General features: G+C 41.1%; 7 protein-coding genes across 7 annotated transcripts; 5 read left to right on the forward strand and 2 right to left on the reverse strand.

Moving 5' to 3' along the window:
- Nucleotides 1-1,412: 1,412 nt before the first annotated feature.
- EAE98_006646 (uncharacterized protein) lies at nucleotides 1,413-4,285 on the reverse strand. Its single transcript, XM_038954269.1, has 2 exons — nucleotides 1,797-4,285; nucleotides 1,413-1,741 (listed from the first exon to the last, which is right to left on the reverse strand). Exons 1-2 carry the CDS (start codon nucleotides 4,016-4,018, stop codon nucleotides 1,582-1,584), a joined length of 2,382 nt encoding a protein of 793 aa, XP_038809514.1. The 5' UTR covers nucleotides 4,019-4,285; the 3' UTR covers nucleotides 1,413-1,581.
- A 246-nt stretch (nucleotides 4,286-4,531) lies between these two features.
- EAE98_006647 (uncharacterized protein) lies at nucleotides 4,532-6,674 on the forward strand. Its single transcript, XM_038954270.1, has 2 exons — nucleotides 4,532-5,334; nucleotides 5,457-6,674. The coding sequence occupies exons 1-2, from the start codon at nucleotides 5,019-5,021 to the stop codon at nucleotides 6,221-6,223; spliced, it is 1,083 nt and encodes a 360-aa protein (XP_038809515.1). The 5' UTR covers nucleotides 4,532-5,018; the 3' UTR covers nucleotides 6,224-6,674.
- Nucleotides 6,675-7,118: 444 nt separating this feature from the next.
- Nucleotides 7,119-8,158, forward strand: EAE98_006648 (uncharacterized protein; the record flags this gene model as incomplete). The annotated part of the gene is made up of 3 exons (XM_038954271.1): nucleotides 7,119-7,193; nucleotides 7,307-7,773; nucleotides 7,828-8,158. The coding sequence occupies 3 exons, from the start codon at nucleotides 7,119-7,121 to the stop codon at nucleotides 8,156-8,158; spliced, it is 873 nt and encodes a 290-aa protein (XP_038809516.1).
- Nucleotides 8,159-9,418: 1,260 nt separating this feature from the next.
- On the forward strand, nucleotides 9,419-9,742 carry EAE98_006649 (uncharacterized protein; the record flags this gene model as incomplete). The annotated part of the gene is made up of 1 exon (XM_038954272.1): nucleotides 9,419-9,742. The coding sequence occupies one exon, from the start codon at nucleotides 9,419-9,421 to the stop codon at nucleotides 9,740-9,742; it is 324 nt and encodes a 107-aa protein (XP_038809517.1).
- A 1,587-nt stretch (nucleotides 9,743-11,329) lies between these two features.
- EAE98_006650 (uncharacterized protein) lies at nucleotides 11,330-11,878 on the forward strand (the record flags this gene model as incomplete). The annotated part of the gene is made up of 2 exons (XM_038954273.1): nucleotides 11,330-11,416; nucleotides 11,465-11,878. The coding sequence occupies 2 exons, from the start codon at nucleotides 11,330-11,332 to the stop codon at nucleotides 11,876-11,878; spliced, it is 501 nt and encodes a 166-aa protein (XP_038809518.1).
- Nucleotides 11,879-12,166: 288 nt separating this feature from the next.
- EAE98_006651 (uncharacterized protein) lies at nucleotides 12,167-15,863 on the reverse strand. Its single transcript, XM_038954274.1, has 6 exons — nucleotides 14,852-15,863; nucleotides 14,516-14,694; nucleotides 14,297-14,378; nucleotides 13,353-14,244; nucleotides 12,834-13,304; nucleotides 12,167-12,780 (listed from the first exon to the last, which is right to left on the reverse strand). The coding sequence occupies exons 2-6, from the start codon at nucleotides 14,640-14,642 to the stop codon at nucleotides 12,556-12,558; spliced, it is 1,797 nt and encodes a 598-aa protein (XP_038809519.1). The 5' UTR covers nucleotides 14,643-14,694; nucleotides 14,852-15,863; the 3' UTR covers nucleotides 12,167-12,555.
- Nucleotides 15,864-19,889: 4,026 nt separating this feature from the next.
- Nucleotides 19,890-21,840, forward strand: EAE98_006652 (uncharacterized protein). Its single transcript, XM_038954275.1, has 2 exons — nucleotides 19,890-20,633; nucleotides 20,708-21,840. Exons 1-2 carry the CDS (start codon nucleotides 20,374-20,376, stop codon nucleotides 21,489-21,491), a joined length of 1,044 nt encoding a protein of 347 aa, XP_038809520.1. The 5' UTR covers nucleotides 19,890-20,373; the 3' UTR covers nucleotides 21,492-21,840.
- Nucleotides 21,841-22,065: the final 225 nt, after the last annotated feature.

The following is a 22,065-nucleotide window of genomic DNA, read 5'->3' on the forward strand; positions in this document are numbered from 1 at the left end:
AGCTCTGGAGGCAAGAGGATTGTGCTTAAAGTCAAAAGAGAGATAATATGTAGGGATTATCTTTGATTTGCAAGAACTTTGTTGTATTTCGATTTATTCTAAAGAGATTTTGTTGATTGCAAACTCAAACCAAGAGGGGTACTCCGTTGCTTATTATGCCCACGACCCCCCTGTAACTTTCTCCTGGAAAGCATTTGGAATGACTGTAAAGTGAGGTTACTCTGACTCAAAATGCTCATGTTGTGATTATAATGTATACAGAAACAGGTATTCGAGTCAAAACAACCGATTAATGAGTCCCATGAATCCAAAAATACATTTAGGGACCTTGAGAGTATGAATATATTCTGTAATATCCGAGTCAACATCGCTTGCAAAAAATGACGCAATAATCAAAAACAGTCATATTGATACCAAAATCGGTAGACAACTATGAGCCCCCGTTACGACATGAGTGAATATGTACATATGAGCTCACGAGCGTACTGCACATATTTATCGCAGCTCTGAACTTAGAAGACATACAAAATACGAACCGACGAGTTAAGCCTATTATGAAGATGTTATAATCACCATCTTGACGATACTAAAAGTCCAAGCCCCTATGATTTGATTCCGTATATTCATTCTTTCACTTCTGTGAATAATCTCTCTATACATCATTCTAGTCCAAGTCACATGTAAATGATGAGTAAATAACAGGAAATCGTCACACCAATCCAAAGATAGACAGCGGTGAATCTCAAAATCCTCGCAATGCTCAAAACCAGTCATTATTGACTCGAGTGCACCGTATCTTGACTTAAAGTGAATAACTCACCGTCGAAAAGTGACTGTCATTGATATCTCGGTCAGAATAATAAATAAAGACTGTAAAATATTCCTTCGGGTCAAAGACGTAACTGTGAATGACTGGATATAAACACTATGAATAAATATTCGTTCGGAATAAGCGAAAATAATCATTCTTGACTTGAAAATATTGTTTTTGGACTCGGAGTGTTTATTTTGAGATGTGGATATACTAGGAACAGATGTTCGAGTCAAACATGTGTATAAACCGCTAAGCTACTTGATATCAGTACGTGACTGGCGGTATATTACTCGATCAAGACGTCATGAATAAACATTTCTTCGGAATAAGCGAAAAATGTCATTATTGACGCGAATTTAGAGGATTTTGCATTAATGCGATTGGTTATGAATGTGATTATCATTTCTGTGATTGTGTATGGGCATACTGCTGCGGATGATTAGGATTATGAGTGGAAGTGTCCTCGAAAAAATGAAAAGGAGTCATCGGTTATTCAATTTGGGGTAGTTTCACGTGATTTTGAGGGGTAGGGTGTGCTATCGGTCGATTCATAACAAGTATGATTTGAATGTGAAAAAGAGTAATTATTGTTCAGCCATCAAGGCAGGTATCATATTAATCACACAATCAAGCTTGAGCTCGAATACAATGATCGCTTCTCCAACTATACACCCCCCACTATGTATGTTCAACTCCATGAACCTCTCTTCCCTCTTTTCCCTTCTACCTCGTCTCTCGTCCTGCCAGCCCCTTCATATACCACCCATTTAAGCGCCACCTTTTCTATTCCTCCTCATCATTCTCTTCTTTTGGATAATTTGTGCCTTCTTTTTTTGTTTGCTATCATCATCGCCTTCGGCTGCTTCGTTCCTTGGCTTCTTTCTATCTTTTTGTTCAGATGCGTCGTCTTCGGCTTTACGTTTACCCCTATTTGATAATTAATACGTCATACTTGTTAATGCAAAATGGAACGTAGACTTACTTGAGAGCGACTCTATCGAAACTCTTTTCCTTTTCGAATTTCCCACCTTTACCAGCTCCCTTGATGCCCTTTCCACCCTTTCTCATCGATTTCATTTGTGTATCTCTACCTGCCAATTTCTTCGAGCTGACGATTTCGCCCTTGGCAATCTTATCGGTAACTTCTTTTGACCGATTGCGAGCTTTCTCTTCGTGTTCTTTTCTTCTGGAAACTACTTGTGCGTTCTCAATGGCAAATTCTACGATCATTCTTTGTGTTTTCCCTTGGGAGTTGGTGAGTGCGTGGCCGTTCAACCATCTTAAACCCATGAGGGCCCATCTGTGACTCGAATATTCAACGAAACCATATCCTCTTGATTTTCCGGCACCGCTCTCCTCGCTAACTTTCTTGCCTTCTCTACCCTCAAACACAACTTTAGCCTGTCGAACGATACCTTTGCCTTTGGCCTTTCTTTGCTTTTCAGCTTCGCGCATCTCTTCACCTCCTCGTGAGATTTCTTCCTTGGAAAGTTGCTGACGTAATCCTGCCTTAACATCTGTAGCAAATCCAACAACGGCCTCACGAGCTAGAGCTTTGAGAGCTTTAGAATCGATATTACGGGGTATGTTACGTATGGCCAGACGCGTGAGACTGAGATGCAGAGTTGGGTTGCCTTGAATAAGTTTCTTTCTTTGCATGGCACTATCCTCGCGCATCTTTACCTCGGAAGGTGGGAGTATATCATAGAGAGGGGTGCCCTTTGCGACAGTACCTTCTTGAAGAAGGTAAAGCTTTCGTTTGTCCTTGTCGCGGTTATCACGGAAATGCGATCCCTCCTCTGTAAGCTTCACTGCTTGATCTTTCTCCACAGCCTTGGATATCTGAAGAAGTCTTCCTTCAATGGTATAAGCACCTGTTGAATCTGCGTTTTCAGGTTCCAGGAGAGAATGCTTAATTTGTGGAGTATCACCCTTCTTGATTGCATTTGCGCCAGTGGGTTGATATTTAGGGCAATTTCGGAAACAAGACTCAGCATCTTCGACGTTGTAGAAACAGACGAAACCGGTGCCCTTAGGGCGATCTGTTGCCTTATCCATGACTACTCGAGCATATCTAACAGGACCGAATTGTTCAAAATGTTCCTTCAGAGTTGCGTCGAGAGTCGTAAAAGGGAGATTGCGAATAAAAAGTGTGGTTGAATTGTCGGTAATGAAAACTTTCTTTGGCTTTTCTTCTTCAATCGACTCATCTTCAGCTATATCATCAAAGTCGTCGTCGTTTTCAATTTCGTCGTCCTCGTCGTCCTCATCGTCAATGTCGTCTTCATTCTCTTGATCGGCTTCGGGGTCACTCTCGTCCTCAGACTCTAGTTGATCTCCAAAATTCTTCATGAAATTTGCGACATCATCGTCTACATCATCGTCTTCTGCCTTGTCTTTCGGCTGTTTGGGTTCATCCTTTGGTTTTTCCACATCCTCACTAATGCCTGCATCCTCGTTCTTTTTCTTCTCCCAAACATCCTTTTCAACAGCCCAATCAACAGCCAATTGCCTGCCATCAATCTCACGCCCATTGATTGCAGCCAATGCCTTCTCTGCATTCTTCTTGCCCCGCATGACAATAAATCCGAACCCCGCTTCCTTTCCTTTGACTTTGGGCATTGTAGCGAACTTGACCTTTCCAAACCCCATGAATAGTTTAGCCAATTCGTCGGGAGTCTTGACGCTCCATGGCAGATTTCGAATGATAAGTTTGGGGGGTGCTTTCGATTCTGCCAATTTCTCTTGTCGGGCTTTCTTGACAGCAGCTGCTTCGGTAGCAATTGCATTTTTCTCCTTGGGCATTTTCAATCCATCGTCTCCACCTTTTGCTGGCGCATCTCTGGAACGTGGTTGAGCAATTTCAATCTTCATTTTACGACCTTGAAATGATTGACCGTTGAATTCATCCAAGGCTCTCTGAGCGTCTTCCGCATCTGCAAATGTGACGAATCCATAACCCTTTGATTGTTTTGTAACGGGATCCAGTACAACTGTGGCATGCTTGAGGGGATAATTGTCGGAAAATAGCTCAGTCAATGATGCGGTTGTAGCTGTCGCAGGCAAAGAACGAACAAACAATGAACGGCGGGCAGATGCATTCGTTTCTTTTCTGGGTTTCTTCGAGGTATGTGTTTGGGCTTCTTCGGATGCTGCCTCAATGGCAACATCATCGTCGAATGGTCTCTTTCTCCCTTCAGACATGATGTTGTATTATTCAATGTTTGTTGTTGATTTTTGATTTAAATATCAAAAAACAAATACATTCATAGGGAATTTTCTCGATATCAAAAAATTATTTCCTATCAGTAACAAACCCGGCAATTTCCATTCGAGCTAATCTATATCTAGTTTAGTGCACACAGGCTTGGTTCAAGTTGAAAATGGGGCTGGAACAACTCAAAATGCGTTTGATCGATTCTGGCTAGAGAAGAGCTGGGAATCATACGGAGTGTTTAATAATGAGTTTCATGATGGAAATGTCCAATTTCGACTCTTTTTAAATCTTTTCCAAAATTTCTCAAAATGGTACATATTGTAGGATAATCGCATTCATTTCTTTAATTGATTCACATCCTATCATAACGATTACAGTAACAGAGGAGAGAAGAAAAAAATTGAATGAAAAGCTGACCTCGGTTTAATTTACACGTGACTGTGGCGCTAAATCTTTCGTTCAGCCAATTCATTGACAAAGCGCCTCCCAATCCTATTGACCTCACATGAACGATCTGCCCAACTCCGCAGGAAATTCATCACCATCAACGACAATAACGAAACCGACGTTGATTATACGAAAAACAATATCGCATTGATAACACGATCTCGACGACCTACATGAAATAAGAGCACAGGTCGATTCAGCGCTGCCGTCGGCGGTGTAGGTCCATTTCTGCGACAATCGTTCTCGATCCACCTTCTCCTTCATTCCCTCTTACCTTTCTTCGAGCCTCGAGAATCCGATCGAAAACAGGTTCCTTTTATCCTCGACACTCGCTCCATACTCTGTACAATTATTACTCTGCATTCCTTCTTTCTCAATAATCTCGAGGCGCATTTCGATACCCTTATACAATCTTTTCGATAAGAATAAACTTTTCAGTACGGCCGAAGTCGCAACAATCAATCCGTCTACCACCACATTCACCTTTTTTTCTTTTCTACAACAACCTCGATTACTTTAATATTCAAACTTATTACCGAAATGCCTTCTGATCTCCCACAAACACCACAAAGTCCTTCCAACACCCCAGGCTCTACCGATATTTCTTCAAAGAACGTGGTTTCTCCACGAATAAACACTTCACTTCCGACACCAGCCCACAGCATCAACGGCAGCATGTCAACTGTCAATTCCGCCACCGAGGCATCTCAATCAATGGATCCTTCGACCAAGCGCAAGAGAGATTATGAAGATCTTGGTGATCAAAAGCAGAAGAAAGTTCACGTCGAGGACAGCAGACCTAGTATTGACGATCTCCATCAGGATGTCGGTAAAAAGTACCTTCTCTGCAGAACTCGTAAGAATTCCTTCTTTCTAGTTGATCTAACTTGTTGGTGGTTACAATCTCAAGCATATCTATTTAATATGCTTTATCCACCACTTGGATGAAATATTTTGTTAACATGGAATGACATACAGTTCATAAGCATCAAAATTTAAACGTACAACAAGATTTATACGATCGATTCGGTTTGAACGGAATTGCTGCCAGTCTTGCTCGTGTCACAGCAGATGGGAAGAAGAACACAGTTCGAAAAACCTACAAAGGATATATAAAATCCTTGGGTATTGCTGGGCAGTTCGATGCAGTCAAAGGTCCAGAACCTAATCAGCCTGGATCACTCACTTCATTGATTGATCCCTACGGACCTTCTGGGCCCAGGGAAGCATGGAATCAATCTTATGTACAAGGAAAAGAAATCAGTAGAGGAATAGAGGATTTACTACCTCAACTTAAGACGGCTTTAATCATGGCCAAAGGCCCCGTTCCAAAAGAACGTTGGAATCATTCTGTTCTTGGTGAAATCAGTTCCCAAATTGCCAACGATCCCTTAAAGGCTGTTCCCGCGAAGGCAAAGGCTCCAATGGCAATGGCGCAAGGCACGATGGGTGTACCAAAGCAAAATAGAGGCGCGGCAGATATTGCACGTCCAAAAAGAACCGCAAAGAAGCGCTCATATGGTGATTCAAGTTTTGAAGGCTATGGCGAGGGTTACGTTGATGATGATGGTGGATATTCCACCGGCGATGGCGATGACAGAGCCGGTGGTCGAAAGCGACCAAAGAAGGTGGGTAGTGTGCTATATCCATCAAATGTGCAAGCTAACAAAGGAAAGACTCCAACATCTCACGGTTTCCAAGGACCGATGCGTCAAAGTTACGGACCTGGAATGGTTGGTGCTTGAACTTGACGAGAGAAATTGTCTTCCCTCCACCCTTGTTGACCTTAACAAAAAAAAAATAGGCGTGTTTTTTTGGCTCGTTGACTCGTTGCTTATGGATTTACACGCTTCTACATACTACCGATATTGCTGATCATTCCCTATAAGAGGTCGAATGATCAAACTGCTCTCGAGAATGAGCTCCCAGAACATAACGTTGGTTTAAAAATATAGCTTACAGAGCAAGCTATAAACCTTCTGGTCTGTGTATGATAGAGAACGGCGGTGCTTTTCTTACGAGAAGCCTTTATTTGATGATAGCGCACTTTTGGGGGACATTTTGCCTCGAAGAGCTTTTGATGACTACTGGACTGGGAAAAACTGGTAATAGCCAATGCATGCATGGCATGGATAGTATTGGGCATCACGTATTTACGGACCCAACCAGCAAAATAATGAAAAAATGATCAAAAATTGTTTGCTCTGAGTGATTGACTGCTGGTGATGTGACGACGTTAGTTTTGTGTACTCTGTAGAACATGGATGAGGTCTAATATGTCTAGCTATCTGCTGCTTGTTTCGTTGGCCTGTGGTGATGGTGATTCACAGCAAAAATCCTCTTCTTCAACATCTCACAATCTGTCAGCAAATATTAATTACTACATTTAATCTATTGGACGAACACTCGAACAAATAAATGTCATATTTTTCTATCTTGTATGACTTCATCCCAAAATTGGTCTACTTGCTGCAGCTACTGGGATTCCCGAGCAATGGCAACAATTTATACGCTAGTTGCCGAGAACACATTTCTAGAAGCTGGGACATAAATTCGTCATAATACCATCCGACCACCTTTTACTTCCACATTCCCTCTTTACCTTCTCTTCTATCAATTCATTCAATTGATCTGCTCATCATGGTTTCCTACAAGCTTACTACTCTTGCTCTTCTCGCTCTTCGTGCTGTCAGCGTTTTTGCTGCACCAGAAAGTGTAAGTTTAATGTTTCCCTATTAATGACAGCTGTCATTAGCTTCAAATAGCTTTCGGGAGCTAAAGGATACCATTAAGAACCAAAATGAATACTAATTTATATTCATCAATAGACTGAAGATCAACGTACAGAAGCAGCAGCAGAAGGATTCGAAACTCCCCCAACCAATCTCGCCGTCTCAGTCGTTGCTGCATTTCCTGAAGCAGAAATCTTTGGTGTTAAACTCGTCAATGGCCATGCTTCTCGAGCCCTTCTTACATTCCAAAACGATGAAGCTGAAGCTGTTCAAGTAGCTGTTGTTGGTGGCTCTTTGTCTACTCTTCAGACTCTGCCAGAAGGAACTCATCCTAGTGCTGCTATTGTGCGCAATTTGACCTCGACAAGATATGATGTTGAGATTCAGCCTGGTGAGGCAGAAAGTTTGACATATGCTTTTACTACGGATTTGAACCCTCAAGATTTGAGATTGAACATTATTGCGGTTGTGGCTAGTCAAAAGGGTGGTGTTTATCAAATTCAGGCTTATAATGAGACTGTCGCTGTTGTTGAAGCTGCTACTAGCATTTTCGATCCACAAATGTAAGCTCTGCAGTGTGATTTTTCAGGAAATGAATTAGACTAACATCACAATAGCATCTTCCTCTATCTCTTCCTCCTCGCAGTCACCGGTGGTACTCTCTACTTCGTTTACAGAACCTGGATCGAATCTCTCTTCCCCCAAACTCGCAAAGGTGGAAAAGGTGGTGAGCGCGCCAAGCGTTCTTCTGGAGGAAGCAAGAAGGCAGTCGATGTTAAGGATCAAGTCTCTGTTATCGGTGCTGATGGTCCAGCTGTTACAACTCAATCTTTGGCTCAACAAGCTTATGATGAGAGCTGGATCCCAGACCACCACATCAACCGTCCTTCCGCAAGACGTGTTAAGAGCGGTGGCTCGAGAATCAAGACAAAGGTCGTTTCTGAGTAAATACGCAAGCGATGCAAGTTGCACATATGAATGGATGAGGGATGAAATAGAATGTGGGAGGCATGGAAAACCAGGAGATCTGGTTCTTGATCTAAGTCGAACTGATCTTTGTATTAGATTGATGAAGGATTTCTTTGTATGAATGAATGGGAAGGAAAATGAAATTTGTATTATACAACTTTGGTGAACGGCTGGTTAATGGCCATTACGGGGTCAGAACATAGTACTTATTGTAACGATATCAATTTTAGCATGTACAAACCTGTTTGAGTATCGTATATCTGCTATTCTTGTAAGATTTTTTTTTATGTATAATACACAAGGTTCTGGGCTGAGCAAATGATCGGAAGATGGGTAATCATAGATTATGCGCAAGATGTTGAGGAACTAAGTGTCTCCTATCACGTTGATGATCTTGAAATGAAAGGGTGAAGATGAGGATTTAGAAATCTGCTACACGGATTATGAAGACATCGGATTCGAATCACTAAATAAAGCATCATAAAAGTCTATACAAAATAAATGATACAAGTTGAGATATATAATTATTTAGATATAATTCTTCTCCTCCTTGTAAAGAAAAGAGAATTATATAATTTACTTATATACGTAATTTATATATATCGATGTTAACTACTTTATCTTTTTACAAAGTTAATATATAATATTTTAATAATAGTTATAAGATTATTATATAATTTAGAAAATGATCGACTAGATTCTCTGTAAGATCCTTATGTATATCAGCTAATTAAAAGAGTTAAAGGAATAGAAGTAAGTCTATGTAAATACTATATTACTAACATTCATTATTAGTATTTAGATTTTCTATGATTCTCTAGTAACCTTATTAGGTTTCAGTTCAATTACCTAGTTTATCGTCATTTCAATCGCTCCCCAAGAATCGACTCTCAAGGCGTTAGTATTACCGACCAAAAGAACCCAGATAATTCTCCGTAAGACTTAACCTAATAATGAAAATTCCAGTATAGGGTATTTTATACCTATCATCTTCTTTCCTTAACCGTTATCACTATTATATCTATTGTATCGAATATTCAAATTTGAATCCTCGAAGAGTCAAACCTTCAAGTAATCACATCCATTGCCATTAAAATCACAGCGATACCTACTACGTACGTGTCTCATCACTGGTGCGCTTTGTGGTTGAACTCGCCTCGCATCATCCAACCACAACCTCGCTCCACCGGCCCGTATTAATCCATAACAAGTTACCAACGCCGTTTCACGCACATCAGAATGCCCCCCTCCTTCTTTGTCCGCAAAGTCTTCAAGGGTCTTTTCCGTCTCGATAGAGCCCTCCTCCCCCGCCCACCACCTGCATCCCATCTCGCACGTCTTGCAGCTCGCCGATCAAACCCGGCGGATAAGATTCGAGTGTGGTGGTGGAATAAAACACCGATGCAGAGGAATTCTGCGGTGGTTGATATACCTCTCACTTTTGGATTTGTTCTGTTGATCGGAATCCATGCAAAGAACGCGTGGACAGATTTCAGAGGGAGAGATGAGACATGTGATCAGAGAGCTCATGGGGGTGCAATGGAAAATGCAATGGGGAAGTGAGATGCGAGAATAGATAGGAGTCTTATGTGGAGGGGTTGGGGGAGGGACCATAACACGGAAGAGCACCAGGGGCTCTATGGAGTTGGCCTTTGGCATCATGTATACATTCGCAAGGTTCATGTGGTGCCTGACATTTTGGTCTATGTGATGCGCTGGATGGGTATGTGCATATTATTGGGCGGGTTGTACGGATATCACGAATGACGGAACTCCTGAGTAATATTCGTTTCAGACTTCTTGATGTCTTGAAGTCCTGAGATGGCTGTAAGATTCAACAGCTAGAAGGGTATGCAGTGGGACAAGATTCTATTGAATTGGGTGGCATTGGAGTTAGTGACTGAACTTCATGTATCATATTGGTTACGGGTCCAGAAGTTTCTCGGGGCCCCCAGGAAAGAACACGCAGATATAGATTAGAGACTACTTTAGAAAATGAAAGTCTGTATGCCTTTAAGTCTACTTTTCACAAGAAGTTAAGAGTGAAGTTGAAATTTACACTTGCTGATATGAGATTCAATCGGATAATATGAATGAGGATTTGGTGATCTCATAACATGAATTCCCTTGAAGTTGTTAGAAATGTTTGTATTCAAAAACGTAATTGTACAAATGGTTTCTCAATCAAATAAAGCTTTTCTTTAACTTAAAGATCATTCGTTCATTTGCTTTCCTCACAAAATCATAGATATTTAGGATCCTAATTCCATAAACATAAATTCAATCTCTCATCTTTTTCGTCTTCTTCCCTTCTTCCCTTCTTCCCTTCTTCTCTCCTCGCCTCATTATCTCCGATTGAATTTAAATATGAAAAGAAAACATATCACTATCACCATAGAAAGACAGTGTCTTTTTCCTTCTCTAAAAGGTACATCACTATTACTGTAAAAGAACAGTGTCTTTTTCCTTCTCCAGAAAGTATAGTACCACCACTATAAAAGGACAGTGTCTTTTTCCTCCTTGCCTCATTATCTCCGATTGAATTTGAGTATAAAAAGGGGGCATATCACCACCACCATGGAAGAACAATGTCTTTTTTCTCCTTCAGAAAAGTGCAGCGCAACCACCATGGAAGGAAAGTGTCTTTTTCTTCCTCCAGAAAGTATATCACTACTATCATGGAAGAACAGTGTCTTTTTTCTTCTCCAGAAAAGTACAGCGCCACCACCATGGAAGGAAAGTGTCTTTTTTCTTCTCCAGAAAAGTGCAACGCAACTACTATGGAAGGAAAGTGCCTTTTTGTGCAGCACCAACACTATAGAAGAACAATATCTTGTTCCTCCTTCAGAAAAGTGCAATGTCATCACTATGGAAGGAAATTGTCTTTTATACAGCGCCACCACCATGAAAGGACAGTATATTTTCCCTCCTCCAGAAAAGTGCAACGCCATCACCATGGAAGGACAGTGTCTTTTTGTGCAGAGCCACCACCATGGAAGGAAAGTGTCTTTTGTGCAGGGCCACCACCATGGAAGGAGAGTGTTTTTTGTGCAGCGCCACCACTATGGAAGGAAAGTGTCTTTTGTGTAGCACTACCATTATGAAAGGACAGTATCTTTTCCCTCCTCCAGAAAGTATAACACTATCACTATGGAAGGACAGTATCTTTTGGTCTTTCGAATTAACAATGACGACAATGGACATCTTGGCTCCAACGGGGAGGCAGATAGCAAGATAGTATTTCTCTGCTCCAATAAAAAGGCGATAGTTGTTAAAGCAAGATAGTATCTTGTAGCTCCAACAGAAAGGCAGATAGCCAGAAATTATCTTGTAGCTCCAACAGAGAGAAGCAAGCCCATATGCCCATCGCATCTTTCCTCGAACCAAAACGATCTGGAGAAGGCAGGAGAGAAGTTGAATGAAAGTCCCAGACCATCAGAGCTTAGTGTCTTTTGGTGCCCAAGGACTGTTGAGAGTCGGATGAATCAAAAGCTACACCCCTTATCGAACGATACGGATTTGAATTGTAACCGATGGCTCGACGTGGGTGGATATGGTCGCAGACTTTCTTCCGACCCGGAAGCTTGCAAGGAAAGTAAGTGTCGTTTGAAAGGTCTTGCAGGAGCGCCATCCCATCGGGCCGCTACCATGCCCATAAAGAACTTGACTGGTCTTACAGAAGTGCCATTGGGCCACTAACATGCCAAATTGAAGGTCTTACAGGGGTGCCATCGGGCCACCTAAAATTCTGCAACTCAGAAATTACATGTCTCGAGAAAAGAGGATGCTGAGAAAACTGACCGCCATGCCGGGTTGTGCTCTTACTTCTCATTCTTACCACTCTTTCCCAAATTAAAAAAAGTACTTCAGACATAAATCAGTCTACCTACCTCCTCTCTCACTATACAATATATCTACTTCTCACAAAGCACCCTCAGCACAGCACATTACATCACAATACACTGAAATCACATCTCATTTTTGGAAAAAAAAAAAAAATTACATCTCATTGATCTATCGTATCAAATATATTTATTTCATTTCTCCCTCCCCTTCCCATCAAATAATTCCTATAAGACAAACGAAACCCATGCATGCATCGCATCCCCAACATCCAAATGAGAAACCTCCCTAGAGATATATTGCCATTTCAGTCCACCATGAACTTGCCAACATAAAATTTCTCAATGAATAAAGAGTCAATCAGATACCATATTCACCAGGTTCAACATACCAAGTACGCCATTGATCGCCTCGCCTTTGGTATGATACAATAACATGTTTTTGTTTTTTCTTCTTCTCCTCTCCTCTTCAGTTTCTTGAATTTTTTCTTACTTTCATTCCCACCACAAGTTCTTCATTATATCAACAGTCTATTAGATGTTCTTGTAACTCCAGATTCTCGCTCTCATATCACCCGAACCAGTAGCGAAAGAACCTCCTGAAGGACTTGGTGCCACGGAAATAACAGAGTTCTTATGACCTTGTAACATAAGTTGAGTGTTACCAGTTCTTGGATCCCAGAATTGAACACCTCTATCCTTTGATCCGGAAAGAACCCAAGCTCCATCTGGAGTGAGAGCGACGGAAAGAACAAAGTCCTATCAAATTTTGTTAGCATGAAGATTGAACTCAAAAATGAAGAATAGCTCACCTTGTGTCCTTCAAATGTACGTAAACATCTTCCACCCTTTGGACCTGTATTTGGGTGACCGCCTCTGGGAGCGACAAGTTCCCACATCTTAATGGTTTTATCCAAACTTCCGGAAACGAGGTCTTTTCCGTTTGGTGCGAATGCAACAGAATAAACACTGTCCTTGTGACCATCTGGACCTTCAAGTCTTTCTACCAAGTACCCAGTAGCAGCATCCCAAACGCGAACACTCTTATCAAGTGAACCAGCAGCGACATACTTGGTATCAGGTGAGATGGCGACAGTTGTAACACCATCTTCAATGCTAAGAGTCAAGATGTTTTGACTAGCTTCAATATCCCAAAGACGAACAGTACGATCACCACTTCCGGAAGCAATGGTACGACCATCACGAGCGAAATCCAATGAATAGATATCTTGTTCATGTCCTGAGAAGGTATTTCTAATTGTTCGTGTAGCAATATCCCAAACCTATTTATAGTTAGCACGTGAACCATTTTAAAAGAGGGGAAAACATACCCTGATCAATTTATCCTCTGCACCCGTAGCGAGATATCTTCCATCTGGACTAAAGCAAACACTTCTAATGTAAAGATCTCCAACGGAGTCCACAGAATCATCTTGAAGGACGCAAACTTTGTTTCCACTGACAACATCATAGATTTGAGCGGATCTATTGCAACCAGTTGCGACAAATTTTCCATCGTGACTGAAACGAACACAACAAACCACAGATTCGTGAATGAGGGTATGAACGAGATCAACATCAAGAATCTTTGGAACATCTGGGTTGAAAATCGCGAACCAATCGGCCTCTACTTTCTTAAATTGTGGTGGTAATCGTTCAAGGTCCAATTCTGCCAAAGCGTTTCCCACATTACCGACTGGGTATTGAGGTCCACGAGCGATACCAGCTAATGGGTGAACGACTTGTGGTGATTGCCTAGGATCGTTGTTGTATGGCAATTGTTGCGGCATCTGAGGAGTTGCTGGGCCACCTGGACCACGGTTTTGGCGTGGGCCTCCTTTACCGGGACCGGGAGAAGCGGTTGATTGAGGAGGTTGAGCACCATATGGACCATTCTGTGGAGGACCTTGTGGAGGATAACCACCTTGGAAAGGACCTTGTTGATTTGGTGGAGGACCTTGAAGGGTTGGTTGTGGTTGAGGCATCGCGTGTGGTGGAAGTGGACCTTGCGCATCTTGTTGTTGTGGCGGAGGAGCCAAACCTGGACCTCCTTGAGCTGCTTGACCAGCCATTATACCTCCAAAAAGATTGCTTGGGCCATGTCCGATTGCTGGTGGTGCTTGGGATGGAGCGTGTTGTGGAGGGCCACCCATAGCAGGTGGACGAGAAGCGCCTCCTCTGGCCTCGAGTTCGTGGCGAAGGCGTTGAATTTCATCGTCATATCTTTTGAATATTAGCAATATTAACCTTCTCTCGTATGAATCCATAACCCTACTTTTGCTTCAAAGCTAGATGTGTTTGTTCCATTTGATAGACCTTCTCTCGAACCATTTGCATCTCCTGTATTTGTTGTGCAACTATGAAGACACAATATTAGCATCGCGCCGGATATTAGATCATGACCACAGTAAGTCGGAGATTCCAAAGAATTCCTTCCTCATCCTGCCATTGATCATCCTCATCGCCTTCCCACGCATCTTGATGTGCGACTCACTATTATGTTCATATTCCCCACTTGCTCGTTGTTGTGTATCGAATTCGGCGCGAATGCCATCCAATAATTCATTCAATCGAGCGGTACCTGGGGCAGGACCCAAACCGCGATGATTGTACATAGACATTGTGGATTAATCGACCTTTGATGTGATTTCGAAAGTGTTTTGGATGATATGCCTTGGGACGGTCAGCAAACTCAAATTGGACGGCTTAGGATTCCCGCTTTCTTTGGAGGGAACATCACGATCTCTTTCGGTGCGCTGCGCCAAGGCGAGAAAAGCAGAGATGAGAGAGATGAGAAGATGATGGAGGATAGGGATAGGGAAGAACGTACTTTTGATTGTGCGCAACAGTTTGCTTATAGATTGAAGTTGTGATGGAAGTGTGGAAATGCGCGTTTGCAACTTTTTTTTATTTACCTAGGTCTTACAATCTGTCGCAACACCACCTATTCCAATGATGCCAAGTGAATACTAAAATTCCAAAGCTATTAATCGCATTCGGCAATTCGAAAATAAATAAAATTGGTTATGGGAGGGACAAATTGATAATGATTGAATTAAGTGAGGTTATTGATTGATTGATCCAGGTTGATGATGTTCGGATGAGAAAAGTAATATGATGGATGATGTTGTTGATGTTGAAGTGGGTGAAGGTGTGGGTGGGTGTGGATGTGGATGTGGATGTGGATTTTACTAATTGAGGTTGGAGGTTGGAGGTTGGAGGTTGGATGGAGTGAGATGTGAGATGTGAGATGTGAGACGGCTCGATAGATGGGAGTAGTAAGGTTTGTGTGGGAGGGGGATGGATGGATGGATGGATGGATGGATAGATGGTGTGGTGGTGGTGGTGGTAGTGGTGGATGGATTGTATGGTATGGTATGTATGGTAGGTAATATGTATGATATGTACTAAATAGGAAAGAAGTGGAGGTCGAAAAAGAGGTGAATGAATCTTTTCGGTTGGTTCCAACTTCAGATTCTGTAGCCGTAGGAGTGGGAGAAAGTAGAGTGAAAGGGCTAGAAGAGAAGATAGATATTACTAATAAAGTAGGTCCACGGGTAGGCAGATATGTAGTCTTTTACTCCGTATTAGATTAGAACTAAAAGAAGGAGATGAAGAAAAAAGGAGGATCAGATCAGATCAAAGCAAAGCAAGCGAGCAAGCAAGCAAAGCAAACTGGATCTTCTAGTAATATCCAATCCACACACGTTAGAGTATGAATCACAGACAAAATGGTGTTACATGTAGGATTTGGGGATTTTTTTGATAGAGAAGTCAAGTCAATGTCAAAACGGAGAAAGAGACAGCAATGGCAATAGCAATGGCAATGGCAATGACTAGTATATCCAAGACTGAATTCATCACTTTATTAGTCAGGGCTGGAGGTAAAGAAAGTCCAGCTTTTCTACTCTATCTTTCCTCTCTCTTCTCTTCTCTTCCCCTCCTCTTCCTCTCTCTCTTGATACCACCACCACCCGTGCCAATATCGTTTAGACTCATCACGCAAACGAATGAAAACGCTCAGAGCACTTGACGAGATGGAAAAGGCGCATGTCATGTGATCACAAACACAAACTCACCTAACCCACAGTTGCCACAATTTAAACCTTGTCTCACATTTGCTGATCCTTGTTTAGTCCGTCATGTAATCCTGGCGAAATGTGAATCCAAGGATTATGACTAGGGAAGACAGTGGAGACTTGGAAAAAAAGCATGCGCCTCCCGAAAATAAGCGAAGAGATACCCAGGTAGGTAGGAGGGTACTTGCTGTAGTACTCCGTGGGTAGAATGATTAAAAATAATCCAAGACTGGTTTCTACTCAGTACTCTGCAGAAATAACAATGAAGGGGCAGAATTACCTACTCGGAGTTCAACGTTATTCTTCCCATCGATCATTTTAATAAGTACTATACACTGTTCACTGTTCAGGTACAGAGAAAGTCCATCTTGTTAAACACTCGATTCATCATCGAAATTAATATGCCTTTCTTCATTGCCGAATGGTTCATATCGAACGGAGCCGGACAATATCTAATACTCACCAGTCGATACACTTATTAGATATCCAATTTTTCATCAACAAAAATATAAAAGCCCTATCAACATCGATAATCCCCAGTTCTGAAGAGTCAAGTTCATACGAATTCGTTATGAATAACCTCATTGGTGAACCAGTTATTCCTCTGCAGTATCACAGCTGGCCATATGCAACCAATACCCTTCCTATCACCAGCAGACGCACCATAAGTACGAACAAAGTAGGCTTCAATTGCTTGCATGTTATTTACTAAAGTACTAGGCAGATTGATTGATTATCTCCCCCCCATGTATGCATGGACGGGCTGAGACGGGCATTAGCTTTCACAAGTTATTCTCAATGAGGCATAAAACCATCCTTGAAATCATCAAGACGCCACTGTAGGTACGGGATATGCAGAGAGGAAGATGCTGCCCGTTTCGTCACAAACTTGTACTTCTGATCACGGATAGGCTAGAGATGATGCTAGGTAACATCGTCTACAGCCACGTTCTAGAGAAAATCCATTAAATTGACTTTGAGACTAATAACTATACTAAGGAATCGCTGGCACTGTTACTACTGTCGACTCAAATTACCACTTCGTTCTCAAGCTTTTTCAACAAGCGCGCACGAATACATCATGGTAAGAAATCGTTCCACGTAAGCTTTTCAAAGTTTAAACCAAAGGTGATGATTTCGCATGTGGTGCTTATTGAGGAAGACCTCATCCACCCTGGATTTAAAAATACGCTTCAGACTATTTTGTACATCAATATCATATTTAGTGCTTCCCGCACTTAGCATATCTTACCCATTCTCGAGCCATTCACTCGGAATTATATCAATCATCGGTAAGAAAAACATGGGTGGAGAGACGAAGGAGATATGTGTGTAACCTTTCGGACGGGATATCATTTTGCGCCATAAAAGCATTCAGCCCCGGATCAATTTCTTAACCGAAAATGCCGGTTACGGGAACGGTGATGAAGGTGGGGAAAGAATGGGTGAGTGGCAACTTTACTCGGTCGAGTGGGTAAGGAATAGGGGTTCGGGATTTGAGTTTTGGATGCCTTGATTTTAAGGGGTATAGAAAAGGAAGGTGTGGTGTTTCTAGAAGTTTGATGGAAGAAACAGAATTATGACAGATCGGCGTAGATTTCTATAACTAACAGGAGGTATTTTTGATATCCGTTAAAAGGGCTCTCTTTCTTTGCTTTGGAATAGAACTCTAGGTGGATTTTTATTATTTTCAAGTACCAATGAGTGCCAAAGTCAAGATAAATATAATATGTCTGAAAAGTCGAAGTCTTCGGCTGCTCTACATGAAGCTATCCCCAGATGTGAGACAAGGTGGAAAGATTGAAATGTGTGAGAGTAAAAATATGATATCGATGATTGGTAGTGTGGGATTCTTTTCTCTTCATCTAAGATCAGGTACTCAACACAAGAAATAACTATTGTCTCTTAAAGTTACTTGCTTGAATTGAAATATAGGAACTATTAACCCAAGAGATATCAAACAACAGCGACGACATGATTTGATACTCCAATCGATCAGAATAATCGTACCTGTCTACGTAGTCTAGTACCTACTCCAACAACCACAAAAGTATCCTTAAAGCCAATCAAGATTCTTCTCTTCATCTCATCTTGATTTATATCATCCCAGCTCATCACATCTCATAACCACAATTACCAAAACTCACGATACATAAATAAATAACTAGATCTACCAAGTAGAGTAACATACCGATAACCCAACAACCCAGAGATAAGATTAGATCTCATCCATCCATCCATCCATCCATTCCACTAATCCAATACTCTACTCTACTCTACCCAATACATCCTTCAGGCTTCCTTCATCCACCAAGAAAAATCCCCAACTTTGTCAGACTCATATCACTCCTGGTCTCCAAAAGCAGGTACAATCGCATACAGTACAGATGGAGATAAGCTGCATCAATACTCCGTATACATATCGATGCACCAATGAGATGCACCAATGAGATGGGTTTTGGTAGGAAATATCCGGATGGGTTGGGTTTTATCTGGGTAATATGTAGATACCTGGTAGAGGTACGAGTAGACACCTGGTACAGGTACCTGGTAAATACCTGGTAGAGGTAGGTAGATCTCTCTGAAGTGTGAATGAGAATGGGTGAGCTGATTTATAGGCTTCGGAAACAAAGATGCCGTTCTTGTTCGTATTTTTGGTGGGGGATGGTGTGGAAGGTTTGGGTTGGCTAGGATGATGGGATATGATGGATGATGGGATATGATGATGGAAAGATGGAAAGATGGAAAGATGGAAAGATGGAAAGATGGAAAGATGGAAAGATGGAAAGATGGAAAGATGGAAAGATGGAAAGATGGAAAGATGGAAAGATGGAAAGATGGAAAGATGGAAAGATGGAAAGATGGAAAGATGGAAAGATGGAAAGATGGAAAGATGGAAAGATCGGAACTTATGATAATTAACGATAATCACATCATGATGAATCTTTTGTATAGCTGATTGGTTGACTGGCTGACTGGCTGACTGGCTCATGGCTGGCCCCTTTGTCTAGATTTGAGGAAACGAACATCCGTTGTACGATCTAGGTAGGTATCTACGTACTTACTTTGCAGTAATTGCGTCCCAGCTACAAGGAACGCGGGATCTGAATGAGCTGTTGCAACTTGCTGGTGATAATCTAACTTAAGTTACCCAACCTTGGAAGACAAGACTCGAATGACAATCGCACAACCCACCAACGAAAGATTCTCGTAAGAGATTCTGGGTTTTATGGAGAAGATTTACTGTTAGAGTGAGAGGGAGACCGTGAGAGAGTGTGTGATGACAAGGTTAAGATTGAGAAAGGAAAGGGAGCTAATTTTATCAGATCGAATATCGAGAATGTCTTTTGATTCGTGCGGAGTTTGAATTGTTGATGAATGAATATCTAAGTACCTGGTAGATATTTGTAGATAGATACCTAGTAGATATCTTAACTTCTTCATGGGATTTTAGTTGAGGTTTCTTGTTTCTTATTTCTTTTCTTTTTTTAAACCCCTTATTATCTAGATAGAAAGGAGAGAGGGAGGGAGATCTGATTTTAGTTCCAATTGGTATTTCCTAGAAGCAATTCTATTGGTCAATTGTAATAAAATCTTAAAATCCTAAAATCCACATTCCCGAATCTCTGGAATAATCACATCGGATCGGATTAATTTTATATTTTATATCTTATATTTTATCCATCGTATTTCCAGGAATTACCTACTAACTAGCTAAAGTCGACATAGAGAAGAAAGAAAAGAGGGTCTCCCGATTAGAGAAAAAGTTGATATATACCTACCCGACTATTACCATACCTACCTAGTATGGTATATCTATACCTAGTAGATATCACAGTACATACATACATATCCCATCCTCATTTCTTCTCCAAAACTTCCGATTGTCGCATCAACTTTCAAAATCAATTTAATAAAACATACCGCCACTCTCCTTTTTCTTTCCTTTTCCCTCTTGCTCTAGCTCTTTAATAACTTTGATATCTCGCTGGTGATACATTCACCAAGTCTTTCTTTTACATTTCGATCCTTTCAATCCTGGTGTAATCTACCTACCTAGGTGATTACAAAACAATCCCAATTCACTCAACAGAAAGGTACAAGGGAAGGAAAGGAACGGAAAGGAAATATAGAACCCATTCATTTGGCTTCCTTTTTCCCTACATTTTCCACATCTTCAAAGACCTTCAAGAAGTCGATATACTTCTCCTTCTACTCTAATCGATAATTGTCTCTCACAAAAAGATCTCTGCATTGCAGACATTCCGAAACCATGGATATTGCATTAGAAGTCACCGACAAATACTTCTTCGATCATTTCTATTCCGCTCTCTTACCCGCAAAACCTATACTCTTGAATGCCATTGGAGAACAAATTAATGGCACAATACTCGATCCGAAAACGGCTTCAACATGGCAATATCATCCTTCGAATTCTTTCCTCCAGTTTGAACCGACAGACGCGGCGTATACCAGTCAATGGGATAGAGATAATATTTTCCGACAAGCTTTCTCGTTGTTCCTGATTACTTGGTATGTTTATTCACTTCCAATGCGATGCAAGATGTCAAGGTTATGAGCAAATACTAATTTTAATTCAAATACAGGATCGCAGGTGCAGCAATTTACTTTACAATCTCTACTCTCTCGTACCTATTCGTCTTTGACAAAACTACCTTTCAACATCCCAAATTCCTCAAAAATCAAATCCGCATGGAAATCTCTCAAGCATGTAACTCGATGCCCTTAATGTCCATTCTCACCACTCCCTTCTTCCTCGCAGAAGTTAGGGGCTATTCAAAACTATACGATCTTACCTCTGAAGGACCGGGTACGTGGTACAATTGGTTCCAATTTCCACTTTTCCTCCTCTTCACAGATTGTTTCGTCTATTTCATCCACCGCGGTCTCCATCATCCTTCCGTATACAAGACACTTCATAAACCACATCACAAATGGATTATGCCAACTCCTTACGCTTCAATTGCTTTTCATCCGGTAGATGGCTGGATGCAATCTCTTCCTTACCACGTCTTTCCCTTTATCTTCCCACTTCAGAAATTCGCATACCTCGGTCTCTTCTTCTTCGTACAAGTCTGGACAGTGTTTATTCATGATGGAGAATATGTGGCCAATAGTCCAATTTTGAATGGAGCCGCTTGTCACACGATGCATCATCTGTACTTCAATTATAATTATGGTCAATATACCACACTTTGGGATAGATTGGGAGGTAGTTACAGAAAACCAAATGAGGAACTTTTCAGAAGAGAGAGTAAGATGGGACAAAAGGAATGGGAGAGACAAGTTGCGGAGATGGAGAAACAGGTTTTGGAGGCGGAAGGAGAGGATGATAGAGTTTATAGTGGTGTGGAAAAGAAGATGAATTAGTTTGAACTTTGAAGATTGGCAAGGCATGTAAATATGTCAAATGGCCTTTTGAGTGGGGTGAGAGGAGGAGGGGAATGGAATGAGATGCATTGATTGTATATATTGCATGGTATGACATGAAATGGCATTTTTGATGTAGATTCATATCGGTTTGAAAATAATGAATGGATGGATAGATGGATGAATGGATGGAAATGAATTGCATATAAAGGCGTTCAATTATTATAAAGTATTATGGTAGATATATTAATGTGGGTGGATAGATGATGGGTGATGAGCAAGATAAGCAAGATGAGCAAGATGAGCAAGATGAGCAAGATGAGCAAGATGAGCAAGATGAGCAAGATGAAGATTGATGGGAATAAGATGGGAGGGATACGATATAATATACTAGGTAGACTACTAGGTAGACTATCTATGTTATGTTATATTATGTATCTTTCTTTTATGATTACTTTATTTCTTCTCTTGATTTGTCGGTTTATTCGATCACTTGTATACTTTATTTTATTTTACTCTCTACTTTAATTTAATTTATTTTTTATATTATTTTTAATTTATTTTTATGATTTAA

The sequence above is a fragment of the Botrytis deweyae genome, assembly GCF_014898535.1.
Source record: "Botrytis deweyae strain B1 chromosome Unknown BDEW_014, whole genome shotgun sequence".
In the NCBI taxonomy this organism is placed as follows: Eukaryota; Fungi; Ascomycota; class Leotiomycetes; order Helotiales; family Sclerotiniaceae; genus Botrytis; species Botrytis deweyae.

Bases quoted from the DNA above. Each gene is read 5' to 3' on its own strand.
- EAE98_006646 (XM_038954269.1), bottom strand. From the start codon at position 4,018: ATGTCTGAAGGGAGAAAGAGACCATTCGACGATGATGTTGCCATTGAG. The intron at 1,742-1,796 runs GTAAGTCTACGT...ATTATCAAATAG, and splicing joins TTCGATAGAGTCGCTCTCAA to GGGTAAACGTAAAGCCGAAG.
- EAE98_006647 (XM_038954270.1), top strand. From the start codon at position 5,019: ATGCCTTCTGATCTCCCACAAACACCACAAAGTCCTTCCAACACCCCA. The intron at 5,335-5,456 runs GTAAGAATTCCT...AATGACATACAG, and splicing joins GTACCTTCTCTGCAGAACTC to TTCATAAGCATCAAAATTTA.
- EAE98_006651 (XM_038954274.1), bottom strand. From the start codon at position 14,642: ATGTCTATGTACAATCATCGCGGTTTGGGTCCTGCCCCAGGTACCGCT. The intron at 14,379-14,515 runs GTGAGTCGCACA...GTGTCTTCATAG, and splicing joins TGGGGAATATGAACATAATA to TTGCACAACAAATACAGGAG. The intron at 14,245-14,296 runs GTAGGGTTATGG...AATATTCAAAAG, and splicing joins CATCTAGCTTTGAAGCAAAA to ATATGACGATGAAATTCAAC.
- EAE98_006652 (XM_038954275.1), top strand. From the start codon at position 20,374: ATGGATATTGCATTAGAAGTCACCGACAAATACTTCTTCGATCATTTC. The intron at 20,634-20,707 runs GTATGTTTATTC...ATTCAAATACAG, and splicing joins TCGTTGTTCCTGATTACTTG to GATCGCAGGTGCAGCAATTT.